The sequence below is a fragment of the Rissa tridactyla genome, chromosome 8, assembly GCF_028500815.1.
Source record: "Rissa tridactyla isolate bRisTri1 chromosome 8, bRisTri1.patW.cur.20221130, whole genome shotgun sequence".
NCBI lineage: Eukaryota > Metazoa > Chordata > Aves > Charadriiformes > Laridae > Rissa > Rissa tridactyla.
Genome location: NC_071473.1, coordinates 48,696,270 through 48,722,332, shown reverse-complemented (window position 1 = coordinate 48,722,332; position 26,063 = coordinate 48,696,270). Strand labels below are relative to the sequence as shown.

Below are 26,063 nucleotides of genomic sequence, written 5' to 3'. Positions count from 1 at the left end.
TCAGAAATTTAAATAGCCAGCATGTGGTAAGGCAAAGACCACTGACACTGTCCCCAAAGCTGCAGCTTCCTCTGCAGGCACCTGTGGGACTGGCAGGCTCAAACGCTGCCACCAGAGCTCAGGACGCAGTTCCACAAGCTGGCTAAGCCAACCGAAGCAAGCTGTCAGGAAGAGGAACAGTCGAGTTCTTAGCACCTGCCAGTACCACTACGCACAACTGCATGGTCAGACCTCACAGTAAGGCAAGCTGAAGACCATCTGAAATTAAAAGTCCTCTGCAACCAGTTGAGCAAGCTGATCCAGTTGACTTCAGACATCAGCTACTACTGCTGGTGCTTGGCAAAGCAAAGGAAGGGGAAGACTCCCCCCTCTTGGTGGCAGGGAAGCCTGGATTTGTGAAAGCCTTTCAGGGAACTTCGCTCTTGGTGTGCAAAGGTCTGGTGTCTTGCTGACAATCTGTTGAGATTTTAAGTCTTCACTTACCTATGTCTGGCAATAATTTGCATTGCTTAGAAATTTCCAGCTTCACACATGGCCTCAAAATCATATCTGACATTCTCAAATTGTAGCTTGGTCCATATTTCCCAATGTTTGTAGAAAGCTGGTCACATGGCACTGACTCTTCTTTGTCAGCGAAGTTGCATTAGACAGAATCTAAAAATACATTAAATACTTTCTAATATTACATTTTGACATAAGCAGTTGCTATAGCTGCCATAAGGACACTGTCAAGAAAGGGCAAAAGGTTGTATAACTCCTTTTATTCAGCTGGAATACGTGCACCGAAAGGTCAAAAGACCTTGGAATATAATTTTTGGTTTGAATGTTTGCCTTAGCATTGATACTTTGTCAAAAATATCAGAAATAACTTCAAGAACTCAAATGAACGGACACCCTCCTTTTACTCCAAGGAGGCAACTAATTTAGCACAGTTACAAACCCCATCTGCAACATGAAGTTCAAGGAAATGTCATCTAATATTTGAGAATCTGACAGATACTAAAGTTGCCAAGAAAAAAAAAAAATCACATCTGAGCAAGCTGTTGTTTAGTGAGAGGGTGTTTAATGATACTGACAGCCCACCACATCTTATGCGTTTATCATGTGGAAGTAGTGTAGCTTTTTCTACCATTTGCACAGATGTAGCTCTTTTCTTTCAAGAAGCATCCAGGTTTTGTGTTCATTAATTTACACACCACATACTTGTAACAGGTAGAGCAGTACTCCTGAAATAAAGGCAAATCAAGGCACTGGAAAATGTACAAGTTTGGTTTTTCTTGCCAAATACACAGTACCCAAGTCTGAAATGAAAGCCCAGTTCCCAATAATGCTGCTCTAGATATCAAGCCAAGCTTCCACCCCAACATACCAGACAACTGATTTTAGAATTAATCTCTTCGTTTGCTCTGCTACCTGAATCCTCGATTGACACTGCAGCCCCCAGTTTCTGAATAAATCCGTGAAGTTCTTCAGTGTCTGCAAACTGGTCTTTGGAAAAAAAAAAAAAAAAAAAAAAAGGGCAGGGGGGAGGTGGAGAAGGGGGGGATAAAAAAAAATTAATTACTTGATGGGAAAGCAAACAGTTGAATGTGAATAACCATTCCCTGTACTTCTGCTGTCACTTCCGTAAAGTTGCTGTGGCTAGCGTTGTGATGTGCTTCTGTTCTGCATCACTTCATTTGCTCAAGCACAAAGCATGGATCATTTAATTAGTGTACTCTTGATCTCCAGAACAATCTGTCTGTTCACTTTGCTGAACAAACCAGCACTGTCTTAAAATAATAAAAGGAGACTAATCTTAAGGGCCAGTAGAAAAACTCACACACCCACCTTCACTTATGGGGCAGTCTGCTCAGCCCCTCTGTACATCCCCACTGTCTGGAGCAGCGCTGTCTGATTCCAGGGAAACTCAGGAGAATCCTTCCCGGGACATTCCTCAGTAGAGGCATGAATTCATCTCTTACATATAGCACAGACTTACTGTGCTGTTAGAACTTCCTCCGTTCCATCCTGTTAACAGCAATACACTGGTCAATCAATACACTGCTCAGTAATCAAATAAATCTGTAAGACCTCCAGTGCTTGTTTTGTACACACCAAATCTAAAACGTTATTTGTGAAGATCGTGGCACAGGGGAATTCATCACAGTTCCCATGGAAAGTTGACAAATACTAGTGAATTATCAACATATTTCAGCAGCAGTTCTAAATTCATCCTTATAATTCTTGTGCACTCTTCAAGTATTCCTACATAACAAAAAGAAAAAATTCACCCAAACTCTCTTTCTGCCCCCCGCCCCAGTTTGTTTTGTATGTTAAATGTTCTTTTAATGTCAACGCCTTCCAACCTACCAAGGCTCTTAGCTGCAAACTTATATTGTTACCAAGTGCTGCACCAGGAATCCCTCACCAGCCCTCAGTACCAAGTCTCCAGCATCACGGACTGTACTGTAATCTCTGCCACCCATCATGCGTGAGTATGTTTTTCATAGAGCAAATACACCACAACTGCAGGTTTTTACTTCTCCTGGGAGAAGCCATCCAGTCCCAGGTTTCCCCAACCATAAGCTAAGGAACTACACAAATCTACTAGCAATCAGGGCAGGAAGACTAGCACTTGCAGTCTTACACATTTGCCAAGTTCTTGATTCTTTCAGTCTTCACTGATAAAGCTTTAATTCTCTCACGAGCAATCCAAGACATGTTTCAACCTACGTTCTGCTCTATTTTCAGATCACTGTCAATATCTTTAATATTCAGTTATCTTTACCAATATCTTTAATATGTCAACAGTGTTTGAGTATGTGAGCAGGTAAGCTCAAGGGCTTCAGAAGTACAGCGGTTATCATGCTTCAAGCCAAGCAAAGAACATTTTAACACTGACCTGTTCACCTTCACGTGGGGCGTTTTTACTGTAGCAACACTCCCCAAAACTACTCTTAGTAACCTTGCGTTTCCATCGGCATGTTCAAACACTGTTGGAGTTATACCATGAATAAACATGAAGAAGAAAAATAGCTTTTCCCACAACAGCCTTGATGGGTTACTTTTAATTAAAATCAGTTTAATGATGGATAAGCTCTAGTATTTCCAGCAGCAAATCATAAGTGGTTGACTGTTTTCAGATACAGTGAAAAAAGTAAAGATATTATAACTACATAAGCTAGCATATTTAGTTAGTTTACTGGTTGTCAAACATAGGAAAAAGTGAGGGTTTAACATGTAAATTGTCATGACCAATAGCAAGAATTAAATGAGTATTTTGTAGAATCGGAAAGTTCAACTATGTAAGTTTAAGGAATCAGTTTCCAAGGCTTACTCTTAACCTCTCACAAAATTACTTCTGACGTGCTTCCTACATCAGAAACCAATAAGCATGAGTTTCCAGTATCTGATTAGTACTTAGGTGGAGGGGATGTCCCATACATAGTCTCAGTACAGTTGCTACTTCGAAACGTTCTTCACTCACGCCCCTTAAGCAAATGGCAAGACACTGCAAATACCTGATTCTTAGTATCCTTCATTTGCTCTTTGAGCTTGCAGAGGCAGCAAAAGGCAGTTCAGTGTGCCTGTGCACACATTAATGAAAACATCTCTTCTTTATAAGCACAACAAATGTATCTGCAGCTGATTTCAGATTAGCCATACAACAAACCAAAGTTTCATTCGACACAGCAGGAAAAATAGGAAAGTGGGTATATGGGAAAGTGGGTATATGGGAGTGTGAAATCCCAAAGCTCTAACAGGATCCCCTGTAGCCCTGCATGTCGCTGTCAGCGAGGATTTGTGCTGTTTGAAACAGCTGCTGCACCCACCTGTCCTTCCTCAGCTAGTGCTGGTGGGTGGAGGAGACAACACACAAGAGGGAGCATTTCCTCTTTTGTACTGTTATTTTATTTTGTAGTAAGATCCATGTAGTATATAAAATATAACAGGAAAAAACTGAACAAAGCCTATAAAATAAATGAAGGAGTTCAGATGACAAACCACTACAGCTCTGCTTTCGTGGTTTTATGATATCACCAGAACTCATGTACTGTTTACCTTGTACTTTTACAGTTCTCTAGCGTATGAACCTACATCAAAAGCTGATATGTTCCAATTAAGCCATAGTTAAGTGACAGATGTAGAGGAGAAAACGGCTTTCTTAAGCCACAGCTGCCCTTGACACAGGTTACAATGATGTCTAACTATACCGTAATGCACATTACATCAAGAACCTTGAAAGAGCCTCTGAGAAAACGGGTTCACATTAAGCATTTTAAAGAAAGGTTATAAATACTGCACTGTACCAACAGTACCTCCCAATGTCCTCCTTATGCCTGAGGAGCATTTGTGGTTTTTAAGAAGCTACTACATAGATGACACCAAACCTAGAGGTAGGTTATAGGCAACGGTAAGTTACAGGCAAAAAAAAATAATATCCCTTTAGAGCTAGTCAATTGCACAAACCACCCAGCAGGAGGCAAGGCAAAATGACAAGAACTCTTTCCTCCCACCTTAAACATTGCTCACACGGTGCATTTAATCTCTAGTGCCCTAAGAATGACAGCGGATCATCAGCTGCTAGTAAATGCAGTCATGCCAAGAGAACAGCTTGAAGTTATTCAAGCAAAAATCTGTTACTGTGCAAAACTGGTGCACTGGACTGTAACCAACTAGACCTCCAAGTTCAGGAAGTGACCTGATGGTAGAGAACCAAGGTGTTTGTTTTCCTTTTGACATGGAAAATATACTACATAATCAACAGGAGAACATACTGCTAAGTCTACATGGAAGGAGTCAAACATCAGCTTGTCTCAAAAGGTTAAAGAGACAAGAAAGAAAGGAAGAGTTAAGAAAGGTTAAAAAGAAAAAAAGAGCACATTTTTCTGAGACTAAGTTTTCTTTTTTAAAAAGTTACTGTACCGAACAAGCCGGTAAAACAGCTTGTCTTCGGTATCATCTGGGATCAAGGTAAGGTTGGTAACAAATATCATGTGCACATTTCAACAATGATGAGAAACACAGCTGCATGTACAATAGTTAACAGCAAATTAAACCCAAGTTTTAATGGCAATGCCTTCAGGTCACAAAATGTGGACAAAATTTTCATCTTAATTACCTTCTCTGCACTATTTGATGATAATCAAAAGTAACAATGTTGAAGATTCATTTTATTTCTACTTCCAAAGGAAAAGGGGAAAGGTTAAATAAGTGTTCTCCAATTTGTTCTCCACTATATGTACACCCACACACATACACACACGCACATGCACACACCCCTCAAACTGCACTGACATTTCTTTTTGACCAAAAGAGTAGATCCTGGGAGTAAGTGCAAAATGCAAAATCAACTGACAGAAAATGCTGAACAAACAGCATCATAAAAATACAAAATATTTATATTACTGAACTATTAACAGATGATGTTCTCTGTTTCTTTAAAACTTTGGAACCACATAGCTGATTTCTTAAATCTAGTCCATGCCAGCTTCCAGAACTATTAATGATTTAGTTAGCTTCATTCTTTGATGCTTCATCAAAGTTTTCTACGAGATCTGAAAGAGATGAAGATATTTAATACAGTAACGCCCAGTAACATTACCTTTGCAAGTTTAATGAAAATACATATATTATAGGAACAGTTAAGTAGTTCTTAACTAGACCTGTGTATGCCATTTATTATAGGCAGATTTCAAAGGGCTTTAGAAAATAGCGTTTGTTTGAACAGACATGAAGAAACAGAAATGCAGGAACGCTTATAAGAATGGAAGTTCTAACATGAAGCGACTAAGATCTACTTTTCAGAGGTGCTGTACAAGCTGCAGATGAGTCTTGAGCCATCATCATTCTTTAAAGAATGCCTGAAGTTAGGCACCCATGAACTCCAGGAAACAGAAAGAAAACCAGCACTAGAGCATGAGGACTGAACTTATGGGTCCACTAGTCTGTTGTTTTAGCTAATACACCATGCTGATGGATATAGAAGAGTGCGGTGACTGATAGACAGTTATTGATTGACAAATTAAGAACTTACAATATTTATTCATTGAGAAACTTTCAAACACTAACGTATGCTTTGTTTCTTCTACTGCTGTGATTTAAAGAAACCTGATGACTATGTCAATCATGTCATTTTGCAGCCCTAAAACCCTATTTGGGCATTTAGATCACCTGTTCAACCTCCCTGGAAGTATTTTAACCTATTTTCACTTAAGAATTAAGCAATTTGCACAAGGTAAACCTTTTTTCAAAAGCTGGAATCCAAAGTCATCAATGTTTTAATGCTGCCTGGTATATGAAGCCTCCCTTAGCAAGTGAGAAGTATAATCATATCAAGAGCTAAATATTTAAATGCATGAATTGAAATATTTATACATTCAATGGACATCTATGTGCCTACCTGGGACATCATCATCTTCTTCATCAATATCTTCGGATTTTGGTGCTTTACTATCCAACACTATAAAAAGAGATTTGGTGCTGAGGTCTCATTATACAGAATTAGGGACAACCAAACAAAATAAAACCCATAACACACAGGCAAAAAGACAAAACATTTCCCCAACCCCTAATAATGACAGACACACAAGTGACTGGGCATCAACAGTAATCAACATGACCAAGAGGTCTACTTGAAAACATTCTTATACCAAAGTATCAGCACAGCCATTTTCAAATGCTTAGGTGTGTTAAGGCAGAGCTAGCAAAAGATCAAACGATACAGAAAAAACCCAGCATGACTAGATCTTCTAACTGAAGTCATGTGTTTCGATGCAGCGATAACATGGTACCAATCAGGGACCGACACATCGTATGATTCAATTACCAAGGGGCCACATCTGTATGAAAAAGTGTTTCCCTATCAAGGGTCCTGCATCAAACCTAGTCTTCAAGGTCACAGGAGTTGGAACACGCTACAAGTAATTTAGAGAAGTGCAAGAACTTAAAATAAAGCATTTCTTCTCTATGGTCTGACTTCCTGTACTACCTAAAGAAAGCACAGTAAGTATCTATTGATACCAAGGTTCTATCAAAGAAATACGCTTATGACAATGTATCTTTCTAAGTTTTGAAAGATATTTTACATGTTAGTAAAGAACTAGGAAAAATAAACCCTTTACTTTCAATTAAACTCTGAACATGAAATATAGTAGGAATTAAAACGATTGATTTAGAAGGAATAACTATTTGTTGAAAACATTAGAATATGTAATGTATTTTCCAGTTCCAAATACAGACAATTGCAACATGACCAGTTACAGTCTTTTTAAGGACCAGTATAAATATGAAATCCATAGTTTTTTGAATGCCCAACTTCAGAGCTTGATATTAAGAACTATTTTTTAGCAATATTCAACATGAAACTTGAACTCTGATATGACTACTTATAATGAAAAGTGCACCTGTTCTACAGTCTAAGAAAGCTTTTACAAACTCGTATCAAAGTCAGACTGATTACTTGCATGCTTTAAAGTACTCTCATGTTCCAATTTCATAACATAACCCATTGTAAAAATTTCCATCTATTCTTAAATTATATACTTGCTTAGGGACACTAGTAGAGACCTCTACAAAACATGCTGCAGTACTTCAAGGAGGGTATTATTCTAAAGAGGACTGTCCCCAGACTCCATTTCTTAACTGTAAAATCCCAGTAATAGTTATACCCCATATATGCACATACACACCATGCTTCCATGGTTTTAAAACGAGTACAATATGAAGAACCACATCAAAAACTTGGGATTTTTTTTATTTTGAAGCAAATCTTTGATTTTTGAATTCGTTTTTAAAAAGTCTTGGTTTAATTCCAAAGGGAATTATAAAGAAGTTAAGGAATATGTTTCTTCCTCTATAACCACAATAGAAATATGTTTTGTATGAACAAAGAAAACAGAATGAATTCCCTGACAAAGATAACCTGTTGAGTTTTTCCAAGTGAAAACATGAACTTGCTTTCCTCAGCATTTTGTGATACACAGATGTACACCTGGAACAGCAGCATGCTTGACTTACCAGATTTTTGTTTGGTTGTTTTTAAAATCAGGGCCTGCCTATATAGAATCTTGACTCAACAAATTAAAAAAAAAAAAAAAAGAGTTTCACTCCCTGTATTTCCACAGCAGTGGCAAATACATAAAAGCACATATGCTTCTGATCACTTTGAGTTGCACATGCTGCTGGTAAATTTGGATTAAAACTTTTAATACTTTAATACTGTTCTTTAAATCAGCGATGAAATATTCCAAAGAGACCTACCTTGTCTTGGGAATTGTTCAGCTAACTTCCTGAGACTTGTTAAGCTGTCAGCACCAAGCTGGCTTAAGATGCCTGGAAGCATTTCTGTGATCGGTTTAGCCTCTGCATGACCAGTAATTGCAAAAGTGTTAGCAGAGAGGGAAGCTTGAACCTTGGGGTTGTTGAAGTGAATAACTGTTCCATCATCTTTTATCATGTTCACCTGTTTAAAGATATTAATAACATTTACCAAAATGTTGTTGCATCTTGTTGAAGAAGTATGATAAATTATTAATTCAGATCTAGATTTAAAATACTAAAACATAAAAAAAGATTACAAAACTACCGCTCCTCCTAGAGAAGAATACTAGCATGATAAAAATCAAAGTACCTGGAATTAATACCACCTAAACTGGAAATAAAATACGAGTTAGTGGTAAAATATGGGTTCATACATACTATATGAAAAGGTAGAATTTTAGAGCTACAGTTCCTTCACAAAATACCCTTATCTAAATACAAGTAACAAGTATGCAAGGATCATATGTTATACAGTTTGTGCTTATTTTTAACATGAAGGCAAAAAACATACATAGGTTACTAGATTGTAAGGTATAAATGAGTTAATATCAGGAATGCCTAGGGAAAAAAGACCCCGAAACCTTCAGCTCTGCGTTAACTCTGCAAACTAAAAGCTCTAACAGAAAAGCCTTGCCACATCAGTTATGACTTAGAAGACCTCGCCATTCACAGCTATCTGTGTCACCTACCAGGAAAATGTTATTGTTTCCGCAGAATTGGCAAAGGCACAAGATTCACAATCTGGCCTGCTTGCTGAAGCTGCCGAAGGCAAGGATGCTTCTTACACATACACACACAGAACTGGAGGTTTATGGACCAACTGCACTGGAACAGGCTTCTATGCCTTCCCAATAATTCCATGACGACTCTTTTAAGACTAAGGACATCACAGCGGTCCTGCTCTCTTCCTCTTCCCTGGTCTTCTAAATCACCAAGAATTAAGTTTTATCACCAGTATAGCTTACTTCGCTCCTACTGTCAAAGTTTATACTGGCAGATTTGTATGGGTTTATGTTATGTTTTTTAACTTAAAGGGAGACAGAATAGAAAGTTAAAGTTTTTCTTCTGGGCATGGCTAAACTATGGTTATGTGGAAAATCACTACCTGAAAAAAGGAAGAGTTTTACCCATCCAACGAAACAGTACTAATAAACTTAGTGTCAAAACTCGTAAGCCTTGCTTTTAGTAGAAGTTACAGGGAAAAAACAGAAATTTAGGAACTAAAATAAAGAGATCTAAAATACAAAAACAGGTAAGCTATCAATCTTCACACAGCAACAGAGTTCAAAATACGTTTTGAAGAGGAAAACCAGGTGCATCACTTTCCTGCAAAACTAATGGATGTCCTGTCCTTTGCATATGGGGAAATGGTAAAGGCTTCAAGCCCAGTCACCCTCTTCAAAAGCCTCTTTAACAAAATCACAGACATCACATTTGACTCAACATTACTAGCCTCCCCAAACTCGTCTATCTACACAGAGTTTACCATGGTGTAAAAGGTGTCCACCTGAATACAACAACATACTGCAATTACATACCTAGCTATCAAGGCAGAGCATGTTGTATTATCTTCCTTCACATCAAGACATTTAAAATCCTTAGTGTCTGGATAAAGATCCTATGCTCGGTGGGGAAAATCCCACAACAAAACAGAACAAGAACTGTGTCTTTCTTTGGGTTTGTATAGCTCAGCATATAGATACCAAGCTTAAGTAAACAGACAAATTGAATTGTTTCTGTAGCAGAGATATGAAAGCTTACAGGGAAACCAGGCTTCCACACTGAATCTGCATTTGCCTTTGGAAGACAGGTGTGCACTAAGTGACCTCTGGAAGCACCCTGCAATCCTGCTTAAATTAATTAATCACAGATTAAATATTATGCTTCTTTAGCCAAGTACTACAGTCATATTGAGTTCACAATGAAGGAACACCTCCCACATATAACCATCACTCTACAGTGTTGTGGAACATGTCAGTGTTTCAGTTCATATTTTATACATGTAAAATAGGAACCTTTATATTCCTACTTACATTTAACACAGAAGCTGGTTCTGTAAAGTCTTTGCTGTGTTGCAAGAAATGCTGTCTCCTGTGACTACCTGTCTGGCTTCCAGCTGAGATAGAGTTAATTTTCTGTCTAGTGGCTGCTGTGTTTTCAGATTTGGTATGAAAGGAATGTCAATAATGCACATTGACTAGTATAAACATCACTTAGCAACAACTAAAACAAGAACTTTTTTCAGCTTCCCATAGAAGCCAATACAGACTTGCAAGTTCTTACTTCAGGTATTTTCATAATGTCTCTTTATATTCTGCACCACACAACCCTTGCTTCAGATGTGCCTGCACAGCAGATGTGCATTTACTGCTCTTCTCATTAAAGCAGGTAATCAAATTCATGAAGTCAAGAATCAAGAGAAGTTTTGTTTTGCAACACATGCTACACACATTAATAACATATTACTGGCCTCTACAAGCACTATCTGGCCAGCAGAACCTTTTTCCTTATTTCTCTAGGTATGTATCCATTAATGTAAATGAGACAAGAATCAAATAACCTTACCTATCACTAAATAGACCTGTAATTTTTTGAGGGGAAGAGAAAGTTGTCATTTAAAAAAAAAAAACCACCACCAAACCAAAAAAACACAACCACTAACCACCACCAGAACAACAGAGTAAATTTAATTTCAAACAGGAAACACTTATCACTATACCTCTTCAATGCCAGCAATGTTATTTACTGCCAGTTTTTTGAGGGAACTCTGAAGTTTTTTGTCATCAGCTGTAGCTGTTCTGTGCACCACCTTCTTCTTTCTGCGAGCTGTTCCCTGGAAAAGAATCAAGACACAACAGTCAGCTATTCTCAAAATCTCACAACACTAGTTTTTGAAAGTCATATCACAGTCTGAGCAACCTATTTATAAGCTATATGAAAGCTCTGTAGTCAAAAATACTTTTCAACTTACTTCACCTACAGCTTTAACTGTCAGTCTCAATTTTAAGCTGTTTCTTAAGTGTAAAAGACCAAATGGTACTGAAGAGCAGCAGTATTTTTCCCTTCCCACAAGCTAGATTATAAAAATACTATTTAGTATTAAGCAATATGTAAAAAGTTTCCCCAAGAACTTTTTTCCAAGATGAAGCACAAACACAGTGATTTAAAAAGGTCACACTTTCGTAACCAAATAATTAACATTTTTAAACTGTTCCACAGACGGCAATTTTGGAATTCTTACTCTGCAAATTTTTGTACAACCCCACCCATGGTTAGGAGATGAACACCCACACTGAACAAACTATACGCTTTTGTTTGGTCATATAAGCTACCTGCTGGCTCAGAGAAAACAAACAGCTCAATGCAGAGTCACATAAGCCCTGGAGCTGGTACAAAGGAAGGAACTCCCCAACACGGAAAAAAGAAAGGCAGAACTGGACCAACCAACAGGTAAGCTTAGCTTGAGCTTTCACAGGTCACAACAAGTCACTGAATTAAAAAGAAAGCTTACACGCTGTGGGAACTACTCATCCAGCAGTTGTGAACTGAAATAGAATCACATTTCAGGTGGTAGATCACACAAAGAAACAAAAATGTATTTTTCAGGCCTCAAACATACATGCTTTTTTTCCTCCCTCCCATGAACTAAAGCCTACATTTTGAAAAACAAATTTCAGAGATGTTTCTCCTTCAAACTGTAAATTACAGGAAACAATGTCTCTCTGATGGTTTTCTTACCTTTCCTCCTATTCGGACCTGCGCTTGAAGCTTGGCCAGCTTTTCTTGGTTCATAGTGCTGCGTCTAAAGAATAAGAATGAGATACAAACACAAGTTAACTATCAAAATATTAAGTTTTCCACAGTCCATTTTAAAAGTACTCTTAAAGTTACAGTGGGTTTTTAAACTTATAGAAAGTTCACCAAAACAGCACATCAAACAAATTCACATAAACAAACACCACCTAAGTAACACTAAGTGGTCCATCAGCGGTCTGTTTAGCTGAAGTGTCTGTACCATGAGGAGGCAAATCAACAGGACATTTGATTTTACATCACTATGAGGTACTAACTGTGAATTTTCAAGTATGCTAGTTTACTGTTAGAACTATTTGACTGAACTACTGACTCAGAACAGACCCAAACCTGCACGTACAGCACGAAGACTTCCAGGGAAATACCTTTAAGAAAGCCCAGGGAGGGATTCATCACTGCACTACTTTGAATGTGATTTTGAAATAATGAATTTCTTGTACTTTTAACTAATAAGCCAGTTCCAAACTCAGTGAAGTTCATGTCTTGATAGATCTTTTATATGAGCCTCTGGCAACTATTCACCCAATTCAATGACTGGAAAATTAAGTCAAGTGGCTTCTCCAACTGGTCAGGTGGGACCTTTAAAGGCTGCAAGACCTGAGAATCTGTAATGGGTGAAAAAACACCCCAAACCTTCCAACACATGGAAGGCATTTCGCTGCTCTGCCCCAAGAAGTCATCAGTGAACCCCTAAATAAAGGGGAAACCCTCTCCGCATGGGCATCGTGCTGGGGAAGCGACGGGGAGGGGTAGACGAGGCTCCCGCGGCCGAGCGGGATCCCAGCAAGGGCCCAGCGCCGCGGGGATGATCACCGCACGGACAGGGACCCCGCCGGGAGACGGCAGAAGGGACTGGGGCCGGCGGGCGGCTGGCTGGCCGCCCCCAAACCAGGGGGAGTGGGAGGGGATGAAGGCCCCATCCCTCGGGAGCCAGGGCAACCCCGCCCGTCCAGGAGCCCCGCGGCCCCAGGGGGGACCCGCGGGCCATCGGAGCCAGGGCAGACCCCGCCACACCGCGTCCCGCCGCACGGCCTCACTGCGCCGTCCTCTCCTCAGGGGACGGCAGGCGCCCGCGGCCCCGCCACGGCCCAGCGCGGCGGATGGGGACGGGACGGCGCCGAGCTACCGCGGCGCCCCGCCGCCCCACGAGGCGGCAGGAGAAGGGAGGCGAGTGGCACCGGCGGAGCCGTGCCGGCGGGCGCGGGGAAGGTCTCACCTGAGCGCGGCGGATGCCCCGCAGCCCAACACGCGGTGAGAACAAGATGGCGTCCGAAGAAGGAAAGAGAGGCGCACAGAGAAAGGAAGCTTCGCGCCACGTGACAAAGCCAACCCACCCGCCGATTGGCTGCGCCGCGGAGCTGTATTTGCATAGCGGGAGGGGGGCGTGGGCGCGGGACGGCGTGCGCGCGAGGCGCGATGCCTGCTGGGAATTGTAGTCTCCGGGGAGGAGGAACTCAGAGGCGGGAGGCGGCGGCTACAGAAGCGTCACCGCGCTCTGCCCCTTGGCCAAAGCGCCTTCATCTGTATTACCTGCCTAACCAGTTGGGCAACTCTTGGGAGTAGCGGGAAAAAAGGTTTTATTTGGTAAGAGAAAATAAATGCACCCCTCGCTGCCTGCTCCCCTGGGTTTTGTTCAGGGGAGTAACCCGGTGTGACGGAGGGACTTCTGCCCCGCGGGTCCCGGCTGCTCCGACGGAGCGGGAAGTGGCTGAACCACCCCCGAAAGGGCCGGGGCGAGAAACCCCCACAGCAGCCCCTTCCCTCCCTCCCCCGGCACCCCCGTGAGGTGAGGGCGGCGCACCGCCCACATCCGCCTCACATCACTTCCTGGGCTTTAAAAAAGGGGGAAGAAAAAAAGAGGAAAAAAAAATTGAATCACCTAAGCTGCTCCGGTCTCGTCTCGGAGGTTTAAGGGCCGTACCCGGGGTGCCGCTGCTGCCCGCGCCGACACCATGAAGGCTCAGCCGGCGGCAGCCTCCGTCTTCTGCCTGTGCCTGGTGCTGGCGGCCTCCGCAGCCTCCGCCGCGGAAGGGCTCGGAAAGGGTCAGGCAAACGTTTTCTTCGGGCTTTCCTCTCAACTTTTGCGGTGAACGTGTGGTCCGGGGCCGGTCCGGTTCCCGCGGCGGGGAGGGAGGCGCGGGGGGGCCGGGCCGGCCGGGCGCTGCCGCCGGCGTTTGGAGGGAGAGCGCTGCCTTTTGACTTTAAAGCTGAGGGGAGGTCTTTAAGCCGTCTTTGCCGTGGGGGTTCTATTCCGGCTAAACCCCGAGGAAGTTCCCTTTTGGGGGGCTTCGCTTTTACCTGGGCAAGGCCTTGCGGGGGCGCAGCCCCTCAGTGCCCTGTCAGCCCTGCCCGGCCTCCGCCGGCCCCTTCTGGTGCGCCAGGAACGGCTCTTCCCTCCCGCCCTCGGCTCCCCTTCTCCTTCCCCGCCGCTCCTTGCCTCTCCCCTGGCTCGTCTCGGCCTCCTTCTGTCATTGCCATGTCTAATAGCCCGGTTCAGTCAGGGTGCGCCTGAGCTTTCCCTCAGGTAGTGGCTTTAGCCTGTCTCAGGGATAAATCTCCTCTCCGGGGCTGGGAGTCACGCAATTTGGTCAACGACAGCAAAGCTTTGTGGTGTGGATCCGTCATTCCCCTTCTGTTCTACAGTTAATTCCGCAGATGACTTTCATTCAAAAGAAAGTCATCAGAAATGCGTTGTGCAGTGCTTTTAAAAACATACTGAAGCTCACCACAAAGTGGGTTTTAATTTAAAAGATGAAAAGCTTTCAAAAAGCGTTTCCTAGCTAGAACAATAGGAGGTTTTCCCGGTTTAAACACGTTGGCCTTTGAATGAGATAGCTAACGTGTCAATATTCTGAGTAAACGTGACTTCTGCTAACCCAACTGTTTTTTGCTCTGCTACGTCCTGCTGGTACGAACACAGCCTCGTGTCTGAAGCTGCTTCTGCAGCTGACACAAGTGTGTGTGATTGGACACGGACAAGGCATCCCCACCTTCCTTACCCCACAACTAAATATGTGATGTGTTGCATCACATATGTTCACAGTTGCTCATATCAGGACAGAAGATAAGGTAATAAAAATACCGTGCCAACAGTTGAAACCTCCCGGATGCTGAACTAAGGAGCCACGAGGTTTTGCCGACCCTGTTCTTGTCTTTCTCCAGCTCCTTTGCCATAGTCCTCTGCTGGAGGTGGTGTCCACTTTCCCCTGTGTCAGCACTGGGCAGCCTCTGGCTCCTGACGCCTGTGTAGCTCCCAAAATGTGTCCCCCTCAGCACCCTGGGCACTGCTGCCTAATCCAAACCCTCAGCGTTGGGAAGGGGCCAGCCAAGGCTGATGTTTGGTCACCCAGCAGAGCCCTGCGTTACTGGAGCGATGAGACCTGAGGAGCTCTTCCAAGGGAGTTCCCCTGTGAACAGTTCCTGGATCTCCTTCGTCTCAGCTCTCTGTGTGGCTTTCAGCCACAAGAGGTAGTGCGGTGTCCGCTACAGGGTCAAAAAACCTGGCAGTCCCCACTTTGCAGTTGTTAAATGTATGCTCGCTCGCTCTTATCTCAACTGACATAACAAGACTTGTTGTCTGGGTATGGGATAAAATATTTCCTGTGTCATTCAGTCACTGTAACATGTAGAAATCTGTGTAATGGCATTCTTTTTTACTCTTCAGTAATATTATCATCATCAGTAACACTTAGCATAATAGTTTTAGAGCAATTAATGATCATATGTTGGCCTAGGAATTTTTAAGTTTCACTTTAGTTCACATTCAGTGGGATTTAGGAAGCCAAATGCTGACATGTTTAATTTGTCACTAATCAGTTAATAAATGTTCACAGATTGAAAAAGAATGGGGAATAGTCAGAGGGCCCTTCAGTTTTAATCTCTGTTTGGGGGATTTGCTGTCATTTGCATATTTATTAAAATATTCATGAGTGTGGTATGTTCTTCTTAATTAATTTCAGTGGGATTCCTCATAAGACTATGTAGGTTGTAAGTATTTGCAGAAGTCTTTCCAGGACTGGGATTATAGTTGGCTATAAAAAAAGAATATAAAATGAGTTGAAAATATTCTTAAGGGTTGGTCTGTCTTCTTCTGTTAGTTGGCATGTTAAATTACGCAGCATTTATAAACCCTTCTCTCTGGCAGGTTTTGGAGATCATATTCATTGGAGAACACTAGAAGATGGGAAGAAAGAGGCAGCAGCCAGGTATGTTGGCTAGTTTTAAATACAGAAAAACGTCTTTAAAAACATTGACAAAGGTTCTGTATCAATCCTAAATTTAACCACTGAAAATAGTAATTATTAACAAACATGAAGGTGATCTGGGAGACTGTTCACATCACTATGGCTTACTAGAGAGAAAATAAAGAGTTTTGTTCGCTTTGCTGAAGCACCACCTAGGTTTAATCACTGCAGTCTAATTAAATGATTGAAGTCCTAGCATGTCTTTGAAATGGGAAGAAAATAACTGAGTGTTTATGATAGTAAAGAAGGATATTGTTCGCAAACCCACAAACACTTGTCTAATTAGTACTCAATCCCCTTGAACTCAGCGGTGCTAATGTGTCTGTATAGATGAGGTCTCAGTGTGAGACGAGTTATTTTGTCACTGTAGTGAACTGATAAGTTGTTTAAGTAGACGCTTTTCTGGGTTAAGCTTCAACTCTAAAAATAACACTGTCTCTATGAAAAGGTAAAAAATGACATTTTGACACATTTTTTTCCTCAGAATTTCTTCTGGTTTTGTTATAATGCGAGAAGGGAAATTGTATGTTTATTAATTCTACTTGTACTTTTGAATTTACAACCTAGATCTGACAATGCTGACATGAGCGGAAATTCATTATGCCTTCCGGGTTTGCTGTTTTATTGAATTCTGCTCTCAAACTGATTTGCCTTGTGAGTTCTACACTCTAGTGTAGGCACCACATTAACCCAGATGGTACAGTTCAGAAGTCTTACAAGTTTTTATCACAGTATATTTTAGCATTTATTTGATATACCTGAGCAAAAAAATATGCACACTCTCTCCTTTCATAGAATCATAGAATGTTTTGGATTGGAAGGGACCATAAGGATCATGTAGTTCCAACCCCCCTGCCCTGGGCAGGGACACCTCCCACCAGACCAGGCTGCTCAAAGCCCCATCCAGCCTGGCCTTGAACCCCTCCAGGGATGGGGCAGCCACAGCTTCTCTGGGCAACCTGGGCCAGGGGCTCACCACCCTCACAGCAAAGAATTTCTTGCTGATATCTGATCTAAATCTCCCCTCTTCCAGTTTGACCTGCTCACCGGTTTGACCAGCAGCATTTGAGTGTTAGTGAATTGAAGGTTTGGGAGAAACAAAACCAAAGAAAAAGATAAGCAAACCTAAAAAGGAGATTTTTGTTCTAAGTCTGACCTTAGGTCAGGAGATGGAGAGTTATATGAAATTATCAGTTGTGCAGCAAGTGGGATGCATCAGCGCCAGCGGTCCAGGAAGTTTCAAGGCTTTAAATCGATTTCAGTTCTGTAAATCAAATCTGGTCGTGTCGGAGATGCTGGAGACGCTTGTTTCTGGGGGGATTCGAGGGTGGGGGTCCGGCGTTCAGACAGCCCCTGGGTCTCTGGCTCCCGGCGGCCACCGCAGGACCCCGCAGGCCGGTGTCCCTGCGCCGCTGTGGCGAGGGTCGGGGCCTCTTGCCGCGGCGGCTCCGGCGCAGGCCGCGGTTGCCCGGGCGACCACGGAGAGGGGCGTGAGTGACCTATCGGAAGCAGTATCCGTTGCCATCCGGGTCAGCATGGCGGCGGGGCGGGCGCGGCGGGGAGGATGCCGCTGGTGGTCCTGTGCGGGCGGCCGGGCAGCGGGAAGAGCCGGCGGGCAGCGGAGCTGCGGGAGGCGCTGGGCGGTCCGGAGTGCCAGGCCCACGTCGTGGCCGAGGCGGAGGGCGGCCGGGGGGAGCTGCGGGCCGAGGTTGAGCGGCGGCTGAGCCGGCGGGACGTGGTGATCGTGGACGCGGGTAACGAGCTGCGGAGCATCCGCTACGAGCTGTACTGCGCGGCGCGGCAGGCCGGCACGGCCCGCTGCCTCCTCCACTGCGTCGGCGGCTCGGGCCGCCCCGACGAGCCGCCCTTCGAGGCCCCCGACCCCCGCAACCGCTGGGACCGGCCGCTCTTCACGGTGCACGGGGAGGAGCCGCTGCCGCTGGCCGCCATCCGCGCCGCCCTCTTCGAGAGCGCCCCGCCGCCGCCGCACCGCGCCACCCGCTCCCAGCCCCTGCAGTCCTGCGGCTTCCTCCACCACCTCGACCGTGTCACGCAGGAGGTGCTGGCCGCCGTCATGGCCGCCCAGAGGGACGGGGCGCAGCCCGGGGAGGTGGTCCGCGTCCCCGGCGTGGCCGAAGGGCTGGTGCTGACCCGGCCCGTGAGCATGGCCGAGCTGAGCCGCCTGCGCAGGCAGTTCATCAGCTACACCAAGATGCAGCCCAGTGATGAAAACTTGCCCCAGTTGGCCAGCATGTTCCTGCAGTACCTTAGCCGCAGCATCCAGTGAAGCCTGACACCTGTGCCGCACACAGTAGTGGCCGTGGTCCGGTCCCAAAGTGCTCGCAACAGTAAGAACGTGCCTTCCAGCCACAGACCCACGGAGCTCGGGTCCCACCTATCGCATATTGGATCATAGAATCACAGAATATCTCAAGTTGGAAGGGACCCATAAAGATCATCAAGTCCAACTCATGTGGCAACAGCAGCTCTGGGAAGATGGATGCCATGTCCCTGCAGCACCCGAGCAAGCTATATTGCTAAGGGGATCTGTAGGGATGCTGTTCCTCCACCCCTGCGTTCTCCTCACTTGCATCTTTGGAAAAGGAGAGCTACTGTTGCATGCCTGAGCAAGTGAAGTCTCCTATGGAGACCTAAACCCCAGTAATCCAATAGTGTCTCAGCATGAAAGCCCAAAAGGTGGTGACTGTAGGGAAAACTTTCTGCCTCCGCAGTGGCATGTGTATGTCTTGAATAAGAAGATTGTTTTTCCAAGGCTTTCTCCAGCTAATGTCAAACTGCAGAGGAGACTTCTGGTGCAGAACTGTAACAGGCTGTATTTTTAGGATGTGACTGTTTCAAAAAATCCTACTGAATCCAAGAGATAGATTTGCAAACTGTGTGTGACAGAACGGTGCCGGCTTAGCATACTCAAACCTCTCTGTTTCAGGTTTAGCAATAAAATATGTGCCTTAAATAGAGTACGGTCTTAATTTATCTGCAGGACTATTTTATTGAAATAATTTGCTGTGTCTTTTTCTCTGCAAGGTCATCGTTAAACACCTTTAAAAACACTTAGTTCTTTAAGAATGAGTGCTGTCATAGGAAAAGTGAGCTAAAATGACAGTGTCTGTTCTGGGTGAAACTCTCCCATAAATCTGTACCAGCTGTGATGGGTAACTTAGTTTTGCACTTAGTTTCAACTAATTTCAGTCTTTGCTATACCACATATATAGCTTATATAAACTTTTCACTTTCTAGGGGATGCTTCATCTCTCATTTTAATAAATTGTGGCTTTTGGTTTTAATTGTATGTGTAGTGCTGCCTGGGAGGAAATGGTAAAGTGGGGCAGGAAGGGTTACTTTAATTACAATGGCTGTTTATCTGACATACTGGCTGCTAGGTGGACTTATGCATTGCAGGAGTGAGAAATGACTACAAAAATGTTTTGATGTAAATAAGGTTATTTTTCCTGTCTAAGTAAAGAGAATAAAGCTGGGAAAGTACATTCAGTGTCTGTAAAACTTTTGAGTTCTCACTGGGTAAGAGTTGATACTTCAGGACTGTGAGCACTTAAATTTAAAATCTGCTTTGAAAATGTCTCTTAACTTTAAAAGAAAAAAGTGTGTTGCAGTACCGATTACTAGACGTTTCTGACATGAAGCACTGATCCTTGATGATAAGAACAATGTGTATTTTCCAGACTTAAATCAGCGTCTCCTCAAGAAAGGATGCTCTTCCATCATCAGGGAGAGGACGCTGATGCAATACAGGCTTTACTAGGGAAATGTGTATTCTTGCTTCTTACTGCAAACAGAGTCCTATGTAAAGATGTTAACATATTGGCTAGTTATTAACGGCAGGCTTCTGTTTGAACTGTTCTAAATGTTAATTGCTTCCTCTCCACCCTTTCCTGGTTCTGACGGCCATAGCTGAATGCTGCTGAGTAGAAATTTTCTTTCATATCTATCTACAGCTAAAGAAAAACTTGTACTTTAGTTCTGCTAGTAATTTATTTAGTTGCCACCATGTGCAAATGTCTTTGTAGTTTCTCTGTTTGTGAGAAATTCACTTCATTTTTAATGCCCAAAATGGTAACGGAGTTTACAATAACAGAAAGCTTAAACTCTGCTTTGCTTGGCGTATCCTGAAAGAAGTATCAATATAGTATGTTCTCTGCGTGTCTGTCTTGATTCCTTCTTTTCATTTCCTTCCTCCATCTGTACCTGGATGTGCTCAGCGACAAAAGTCACCTGTAGTTTTATCACTTTTCTTGTTAAAAAGGTAAAATTGATGCAAATAGTCAGGAGCAGCGAAATGGTGCGTTAATTGAATCACCATCAGTAACAACAGGAATTTTTGTAGTGTGTTTAAGGCCTTTGTCTAATCGCATAATGTAGCCTGAATATATTATAAAAGAGCTTAGAGAAATTCAACTTGGTAAGCTTGACTTTGTCAGAAGGTGAAATGCTAATGGGATTTTTGAAGAATAGGGTTAAATAAAACGTATGTTGGGCAATGGGAACTTAACCTCTAGGTAGTATAGGTAGTGAAAGTCAAGTGAATTGTTTTGGGAGAGAGAATAGTAAAGAATAACTTTGGCCCTTCTGCACTGCACTTAATCTAGGCTGCAGTTCCACGCAGCCCCCTCCTTCTCAGTCCTGGCACTTGTTGCATTTGTCACAGATTTATTTCAGCGGACCAACACGTAGGAAAACAGCCTGGCAGCCAGAGGGTTTGCTAGGTTACTGTGTTTGATTATTGCTCAAGGGAGGGTCTTAGTCACAGGAGGTGACTGAAACATGCAGACCATAGTGGGGAGAGGGATGGATGTCTGACTGTCATCCACGGATTGCCTTAAGCGGCCACAAAAATCCATACTGAGATCTCTCAAGCAGCTGGTATCACTAACCACTTCCAGTAAAAAAACACATGACCAGTTGTTTATCTGAACAAATGCAAACTAATTAAAAGCAAACCTTCCAAAGAGAAAGTCTCTTCCTCTACAAGAGCAGTTATTGGCTGGCAGTTATAATAAATTATTACTATACATGTTTTAAGATTGTGAAAACTTTTTGCAAGACAACCTTAAAACACAGCACAATGTCTTTACATCTCTGTTATTTTCCATTACACTTAGTCTTTGTAGAAGTCTTGGCCATTAAAGTGTACATGTAATACAATGCGGTTTCTGTAAGCTTTCTTCGATGATTTTCTTTCTCTCTTTTTTTTTTTTTTTTTTAGCGGTTTGCCTCTTATGGTTATCATCCACAAGTCGTGGTGTGGAGCTTGCAAAGGTAAGTGCATTTAATACTAGAGCTCACTGAAATTTCTAATGACCTTTTGTATACAAATCATTTAACCGTGAGAAACATGAACTTCACATTCAAAACGTAGCTAACAGTATTTGTATTTCATTTAGAGTGGTATAATGTCGCACCATTTCACCTGTTAGCACTGCCAAAAGCCAGCCATGCCTAAATGCCAGCAAACTGCCAGCTGTAATGCTGCACTTCTGTAGTAGCTGCAATTTCTCCTGCACTTGGCTATAAAAAATGGGACAGAATGAATGATCTTCAAGAATTAAGTGTAAATTGCCTTAGAGCTGGTGGTTCTTTGAAGGTGAGACTTTGTCTCTTTCAGTATCACCAACATAGGGGCATAATGGCTAAGCTTAGAGGATGAGCTGGTTGAGTGAGAACTGCTAGGTTATACCAAGGTTTTTGCATCTGTTCCATTGGTTCCAATATGACCATGTGTGTCTATTGGCCAGGCTTCATCGTACGGCTGCTTAGCAAGGATTGCTGCAGTTACCTGCTGTTCTGAGCCTGGCTTTAACAGTTTGATGCATATATTCCATTTACTCACTGCTTGTTGAAAAGTACCAGCTCTCCAGAGGGAAGAATGAAGTCGAGATTTTGATGCTGACCTGAAAACCTGAAATCTTTTCCACTGTCTTTACGCATCTCTTTTTTTTTTTTTTCTCTGCCCCCCCCCCCCAATTAGCTTTAAAGCCAAAGTTTGCTGAATCCAAGGAGATCTCTGAACTTGCCCATAATTTTGTTATGGTCAACCTTGAGGTAGGCTGTTCTCTAATTTATATCCATGTAACTGCATAGTAATTAACCATTTGGAATCCCACTTAACTGGTTGCATCCTGTTTTGTGCACATCTTAAGTTGTGCACTCCCGAATAGGTATTCAGGATTGATTGATAGACCTGATTGTTTTAAAAAGAATTTTCTTCAGTCTGGTTATTTCAGTTGTGTTTATAAACCTGGCTCTCTGCCATTGTCTCTGTAACAATTTGTACCTTTTGTCATTCCGTTGCTGCAATAAAGGAATTTATATTCATTCTCTCATAGAATCATACAATGGTTTATGTTGGAAGGGACCTTAAAGATCATCTATTTCCACCCCCTATGCCATGGACAGGGACACCTCCCATGCATTTAATGCAAATTGACGGAACAGAAAAAAAATACTATTCTTTTCACAAATGGTACTTGTTTAGGTAAAAATAACTTACTTTCCTTTGAGAGCGGAAGATAACTGCAATTTTACCGAGTGTCTGTTCAAGTTACTCAGGATAAATGGAATATGAAGGCAATAGCTTGTTTCTTTAAAACAAGTGTTGTGTTTTGGTAGATACCTTGCTAATATGTTCCCTCTTTTCTGTCTTGCTTTGATAGGATGATGAAGAACCAAAGGATGAAGCCTTTAGTCCTGATGGAGGTTACATTCCCAGAATCCTCTTCATGGGTAGGGAATCCACAGCTGTTGTATCTACTCACAGGACCGTGTCCTTATTGTTACCACCTACATTTCCTGTTTGATTTCTTGTTCCATAGACCCCAGTGGAAAAGTCCACCCAGAAATCATAAATGAGAAAGGAAACCCCAGCTACAAGTATTTCTATACCAATGCTGATCAAGGTATGTGCAAAGTAGTTTGAAGTGCATTTTCAGCGAGATGAAGCGTTGTGTGAGTGCTGAGTGAAGGACTCATCTTCACTTTTGAGTGGAGAAAAATGATGATACTTTAAGATAACTGGGAGCTGTTAGATACAACGTGAGTGAGTGGCGCTCATACCTTGAGGAGCCTTAATACTTACTATAATGCCTGTAGGACCTAAACTTTGTCTCCAGCTGTGATATGGAAAATCATGCAATTCATATGATCCAGCTGCAAACAGTTGGGAAAAGGGCACAGGACTGGTTTGGTTGGTTTTTTTTGGTTTTTTTTTTTGTTAATTTGTAGATCTACATTCTGTAACTGTGTTATTTTAAAACACTTTCATTACCAGGACACCTTCATGTTTTAATCTTGAGATTAATAGTTGCTGTCTCTCTGTTTAAATTTCAGTTGTCCAAGGGATGAAGGAGGCCCAGGAGAAGTTAACAGGTGACGCTTTCAAACAAAAACACCTGGGAGATGAACTATAATGAATACACTGAATGATGTTTTTCCATCACTTGGAAAGTCTAAAAGGAAATGATTAAACAGACCAAGAATGTAGATGCACTGGAGGGACATAATTCTCCTGTCAACAATGTTAGGTTAAACCCTGTTTGGAGTTCACACACATGCATCAATTACAGTGTTATCTCCTCCTCTGCCTGGCAGTTTGTACTGTAATGGTTATTTGCAACTAGGTGATGTGCAAACACATCAATTTGTGTGTTTGAGCAACCACTAATATTTGGTGTTAAAAAGGAGGTGTGTAGGGCAGAATGTTCATTTGAGGACAAACAGTGTGATTGGAATAACTAGAAGTAGCCGGCATTTTGATGCTTAATCAGGGTTGAATCCTTTTCTCACTGGTGTTGTGTGATCCCATTGCTTTTACTGGGCATTCCTATGAATGGGGCATGTTCTTCGGCCAGGTGTTTTCTAGACAACCCAAACCATGAATTCTGCCACTAAGCCAAGTAGAATAAATTTCATGAATGTCCAAGTAGCATGTGAAATTATTAGCTCTGCAAACATATTTTTCTGTAAAACTGTGTGTGATTCATCTTTATATGCCTTTGGGCAGAAATTTAACGTTTTCCTTGTGCACTCACCTTTTGATTGTTTCATCAAGTGAGGGTGGGTTATGTTGAAGCTTTACGGGGGTTCCCCTTTTATTCTTTGAATGTTTTTTGGCGAATGCCTTGCCATCACATTGTACTGTATTTTTGTACCAGGGTGAAAAATTAAACCTTTTTAAACATAAGCATGCAGACAGTGTTTTGTGGTAAAGGGCATAGCTTGCCATTGTTAAGGATGGGGGAATATATTTTTGTTTATGTTGCAGCGGTTATTAATGTTGAATGTCACAGACAAAGAAGGTTTCTCCTTTTTGTAAGTAAAAAACAACAGGGTTTTTTCCTTGTAATTACAATTCAGCCATTCTTATACTACCTATACTGTTGAGGGCAGGGTAATACCTAGTGTTTATCTACTGGAACTGAAAAGAAAAATAGAGGGGAAAAAAATCACCTCTCTTGAACTGCTGGTAATGCTTTTCTTAATGTAGCCCAAGATGCTGTTGGCCATCTTTGCCACAAGGGCGCATTGCTGGCTCATGGTCAACTTGTTCTCCACCTGGACTCCACCTCCTCCTCTGCAAAGCTGCTTTCCAGCCTGTCAGCCCCTGGCCTGTACTGGTGCACAGGTTATTCCCCTCCAGGTGAAGGACTTTGAATTTCCCTTTGTTGAATTTCCTGGCAACTCTCTCTGCCCATTTTTCCAGCCTCTTGAGGTCCTTCTGAATGGCAGCACAACCGTCTGGTTATCAGCTGCTCTCCTCGGTTTTGTATCATCTGTCATTTTGCTGAGGGTGGACTCTGTCCATTCACCCAGGTTGTTAATGAAGATGTTAAAGTACTGACCCCAGGGGTTATTCCACTAGTGACGAGCCCCTTTCAGCCCAGCGGTTCTGCCAGTTTTCCGTCCACCTCACTGCCTGTTTATTTAGGTTGTACTTCATCAGTTTGTCTCTGAGGATGCTATGGCAGACAGTGTCAAAAGCCTTAGTAAAGCCAAAACGCCTACTGCTCTCCTCTCATCCACCAAACTAGTCGTCTTAAGGAAAAAATCCTGTCCAAAAGGCACTTGCCGTAACTTCCCATAACAAACACAGAGAGATAATTTTCTACAGCTAATTTTTGAAGAGGTATCTGAGGACATTAGTTGGGCAAAATTGTTGTATACAATAAACCCAAGTTGTCTACTGAGTCTGTTTTTACTGTTCAGTAGCGTAATGAATTTTACTTTTCTAACTAGTCTGCCTTTAAGGGATTTTAGACACCAAAACTCAATTGGGCGCTAAAAGACAAGAACTCAGTGGAAATAATGGGATTATTGCACATTACAATTACCCTGCTCAGCTACTAAAAGTTATTCTACAAGTTTCATCCTCTGCTTGTCTTGCAAATTGTCTAATAAATTAACCATGAAATTGAACTCGGAAACTGCTCTCAAGTTGTATCAGCCTTCAAAGTAAATAATTCTATGTAAGTCCTGAACAGGATTTGTGTTTTGCAAAATTGTCTTTTTTTCCCCAGCTGTATTGGTTGACCTAATAAAAAATAGGTCTTGTCTGATGCTACTTATTTCATGTATAGTCTTAGATTGACATGACTAAAAAATCATTGATACGTTTTATTTACTTGCCACCAGGGGGAGGACTCTGCTTGTTCATCTGGGATATGATTCAAC

General features: G+C 42.5%; 3 protein-coding genes across 5 annotated transcripts; 2 read left to right on the top strand and 1 right to left on the bottom strand.

Moving 5' to 3' along the window:
- Nucleotides 1-717: 717 nt before the first annotated feature.
- Nucleotides 718-13,473, bottom strand: BTF3L4 (basic transcription factor 3 like 4). Of its 3 annotated transcripts, XR_008468054.1 has the most exons (7): nucleotides 13,334-13,473; nucleotides 12,043-12,106; nucleotides 11,024-11,137; nucleotides 8,245-8,446; nucleotides 6,386-6,445; nucleotides 1,831-2,010; nucleotides 718-1,488 (listed from the first exon to the last, which is right to left on the bottom strand). XR_008468054.1 is itself a non-coding variant. In XM_054211810.1 (6 exons), exons 2-6 carry the CDS (start codon nucleotides 12,094-12,096, stop codon nucleotides 1,961-1,963), a joined length of 480 nt encoding a protein of 159 aa, XP_054067785.1. In that variant the 5' UTR covers nucleotides 12,097-12,106; nucleotides 13,334-13,473; the 3' UTR covers nucleotides 1,562-1,960. The 3 variants fall into 3 exon arrangements, 2 of the variants coding, with proteins under 2 accessions (XP_054067785.1, XP_054067786.1); XM_054211810.1 differs by lacking the exon at nucleotides 718-1,488 and having other exon boundaries at nucleotides 1,562-2,010; XM_054211811.1 differs by lacking the exons at nucleotides 718-1,488; nucleotides 1,831-2,010 and adding an exon at nucleotides 3,016-5,540.
- Nucleotides 13,474-13,930: 457 nt separating this feature from the next.
- Nucleotides 13,931-25,579, top strand: TXNDC12 (thioredoxin domain containing 12). Its single transcript, XM_054211809.1, has 7 exons — nucleotides 13,931-14,160; nucleotides 16,262-16,322; nucleotides 21,604-21,656; nucleotides 22,366-22,439; nucleotides 23,051-23,120; nucleotides 23,210-23,293; nucleotides 23,724-25,579. Exons 1-7 carry the CDS (start codon nucleotides 14,070-14,072, stop codon nucleotides 23,801-23,803), a joined length of 513 nt encoding a protein of 170 aa, XP_054067784.1. The 5' UTR covers nucleotides 13,931-14,069; the 3' UTR covers nucleotides 23,804-25,579.
- On the top strand, nucleotides 16,331-21,592 carry KTI12 (KTI12 chromatin associated homolog). Its single transcript, XM_054211808.1, has one exon. The coding sequence runs from the start codon at nucleotides 17,926-17,928 to the stop codon at nucleotides 18,646-18,648; it is 723 nt and encodes a 240-aa protein (XP_054067783.1). The 5' UTR covers nucleotides 16,331-17,925; the 3' UTR covers nucleotides 18,649-21,592.
- Nucleotides 25,580-26,063: the final 484 nt, after the last annotated feature.

What these genes read in the sequence shown, in the direction of transcription:
- BTF3L4 (XM_054211810.1), bottom strand. Translation starts at nt 12,096, where the DNA reads ATGAACCAAGAAAAGCTGGCCAAGCTTCAAGCGCAGGTCCGAATAGGA. An exon ending in AGGTCCGAATAGGAGGAAAG is followed by an intron (nt 11,138 to 12,042) that starts GTAAGAAAACCA and finishes ATTCTTTTCCAG; the next exon opens with GGAACAGCTCGCAGAAAGAA. An exon ending in TGAACAATTCCCAAGACAAG is followed by an intron (nt 6,446 to 8,244) that starts GTAGGTCTCTTT and finishes CTCTTTTTATAG; the next exon opens with TGTTGGATAGTAAAGCACCA.
- TXNDC12 (XM_054211809.1), top strand. Translation starts at nt 14,070, where the DNA reads ATGAAGGCTCAGCCGGCGGCAGCCTCCGTCTTCTGCCTGTGCCTGGTG. An exon ending in GTGGTGTGGAGCTTGCAAAG is followed by an intron (nt 21,657 to 22,365) that starts GTAAGTGCATTT and finishes CCCCCCAATTAG; the next exon opens with CTTTAAAGCCAAAGTTTGCT. An exon ending in TCCCAGAATCCTCTTCATGG is followed by an intron (nt 23,121 to 23,209) that starts GTAGGGAATCCA and finishes CTTGTTCCATAG; the next exon opens with ACCCCAGTGGAAAAGTCCAC.
- KTI12 (XM_054211808.1), top strand. Translation starts at nt 17,926, where the DNA reads ATGCCGCTGGTGGTCCTGTGCGGGCGGCCGGGCAGCGGGAAGAGCCGG.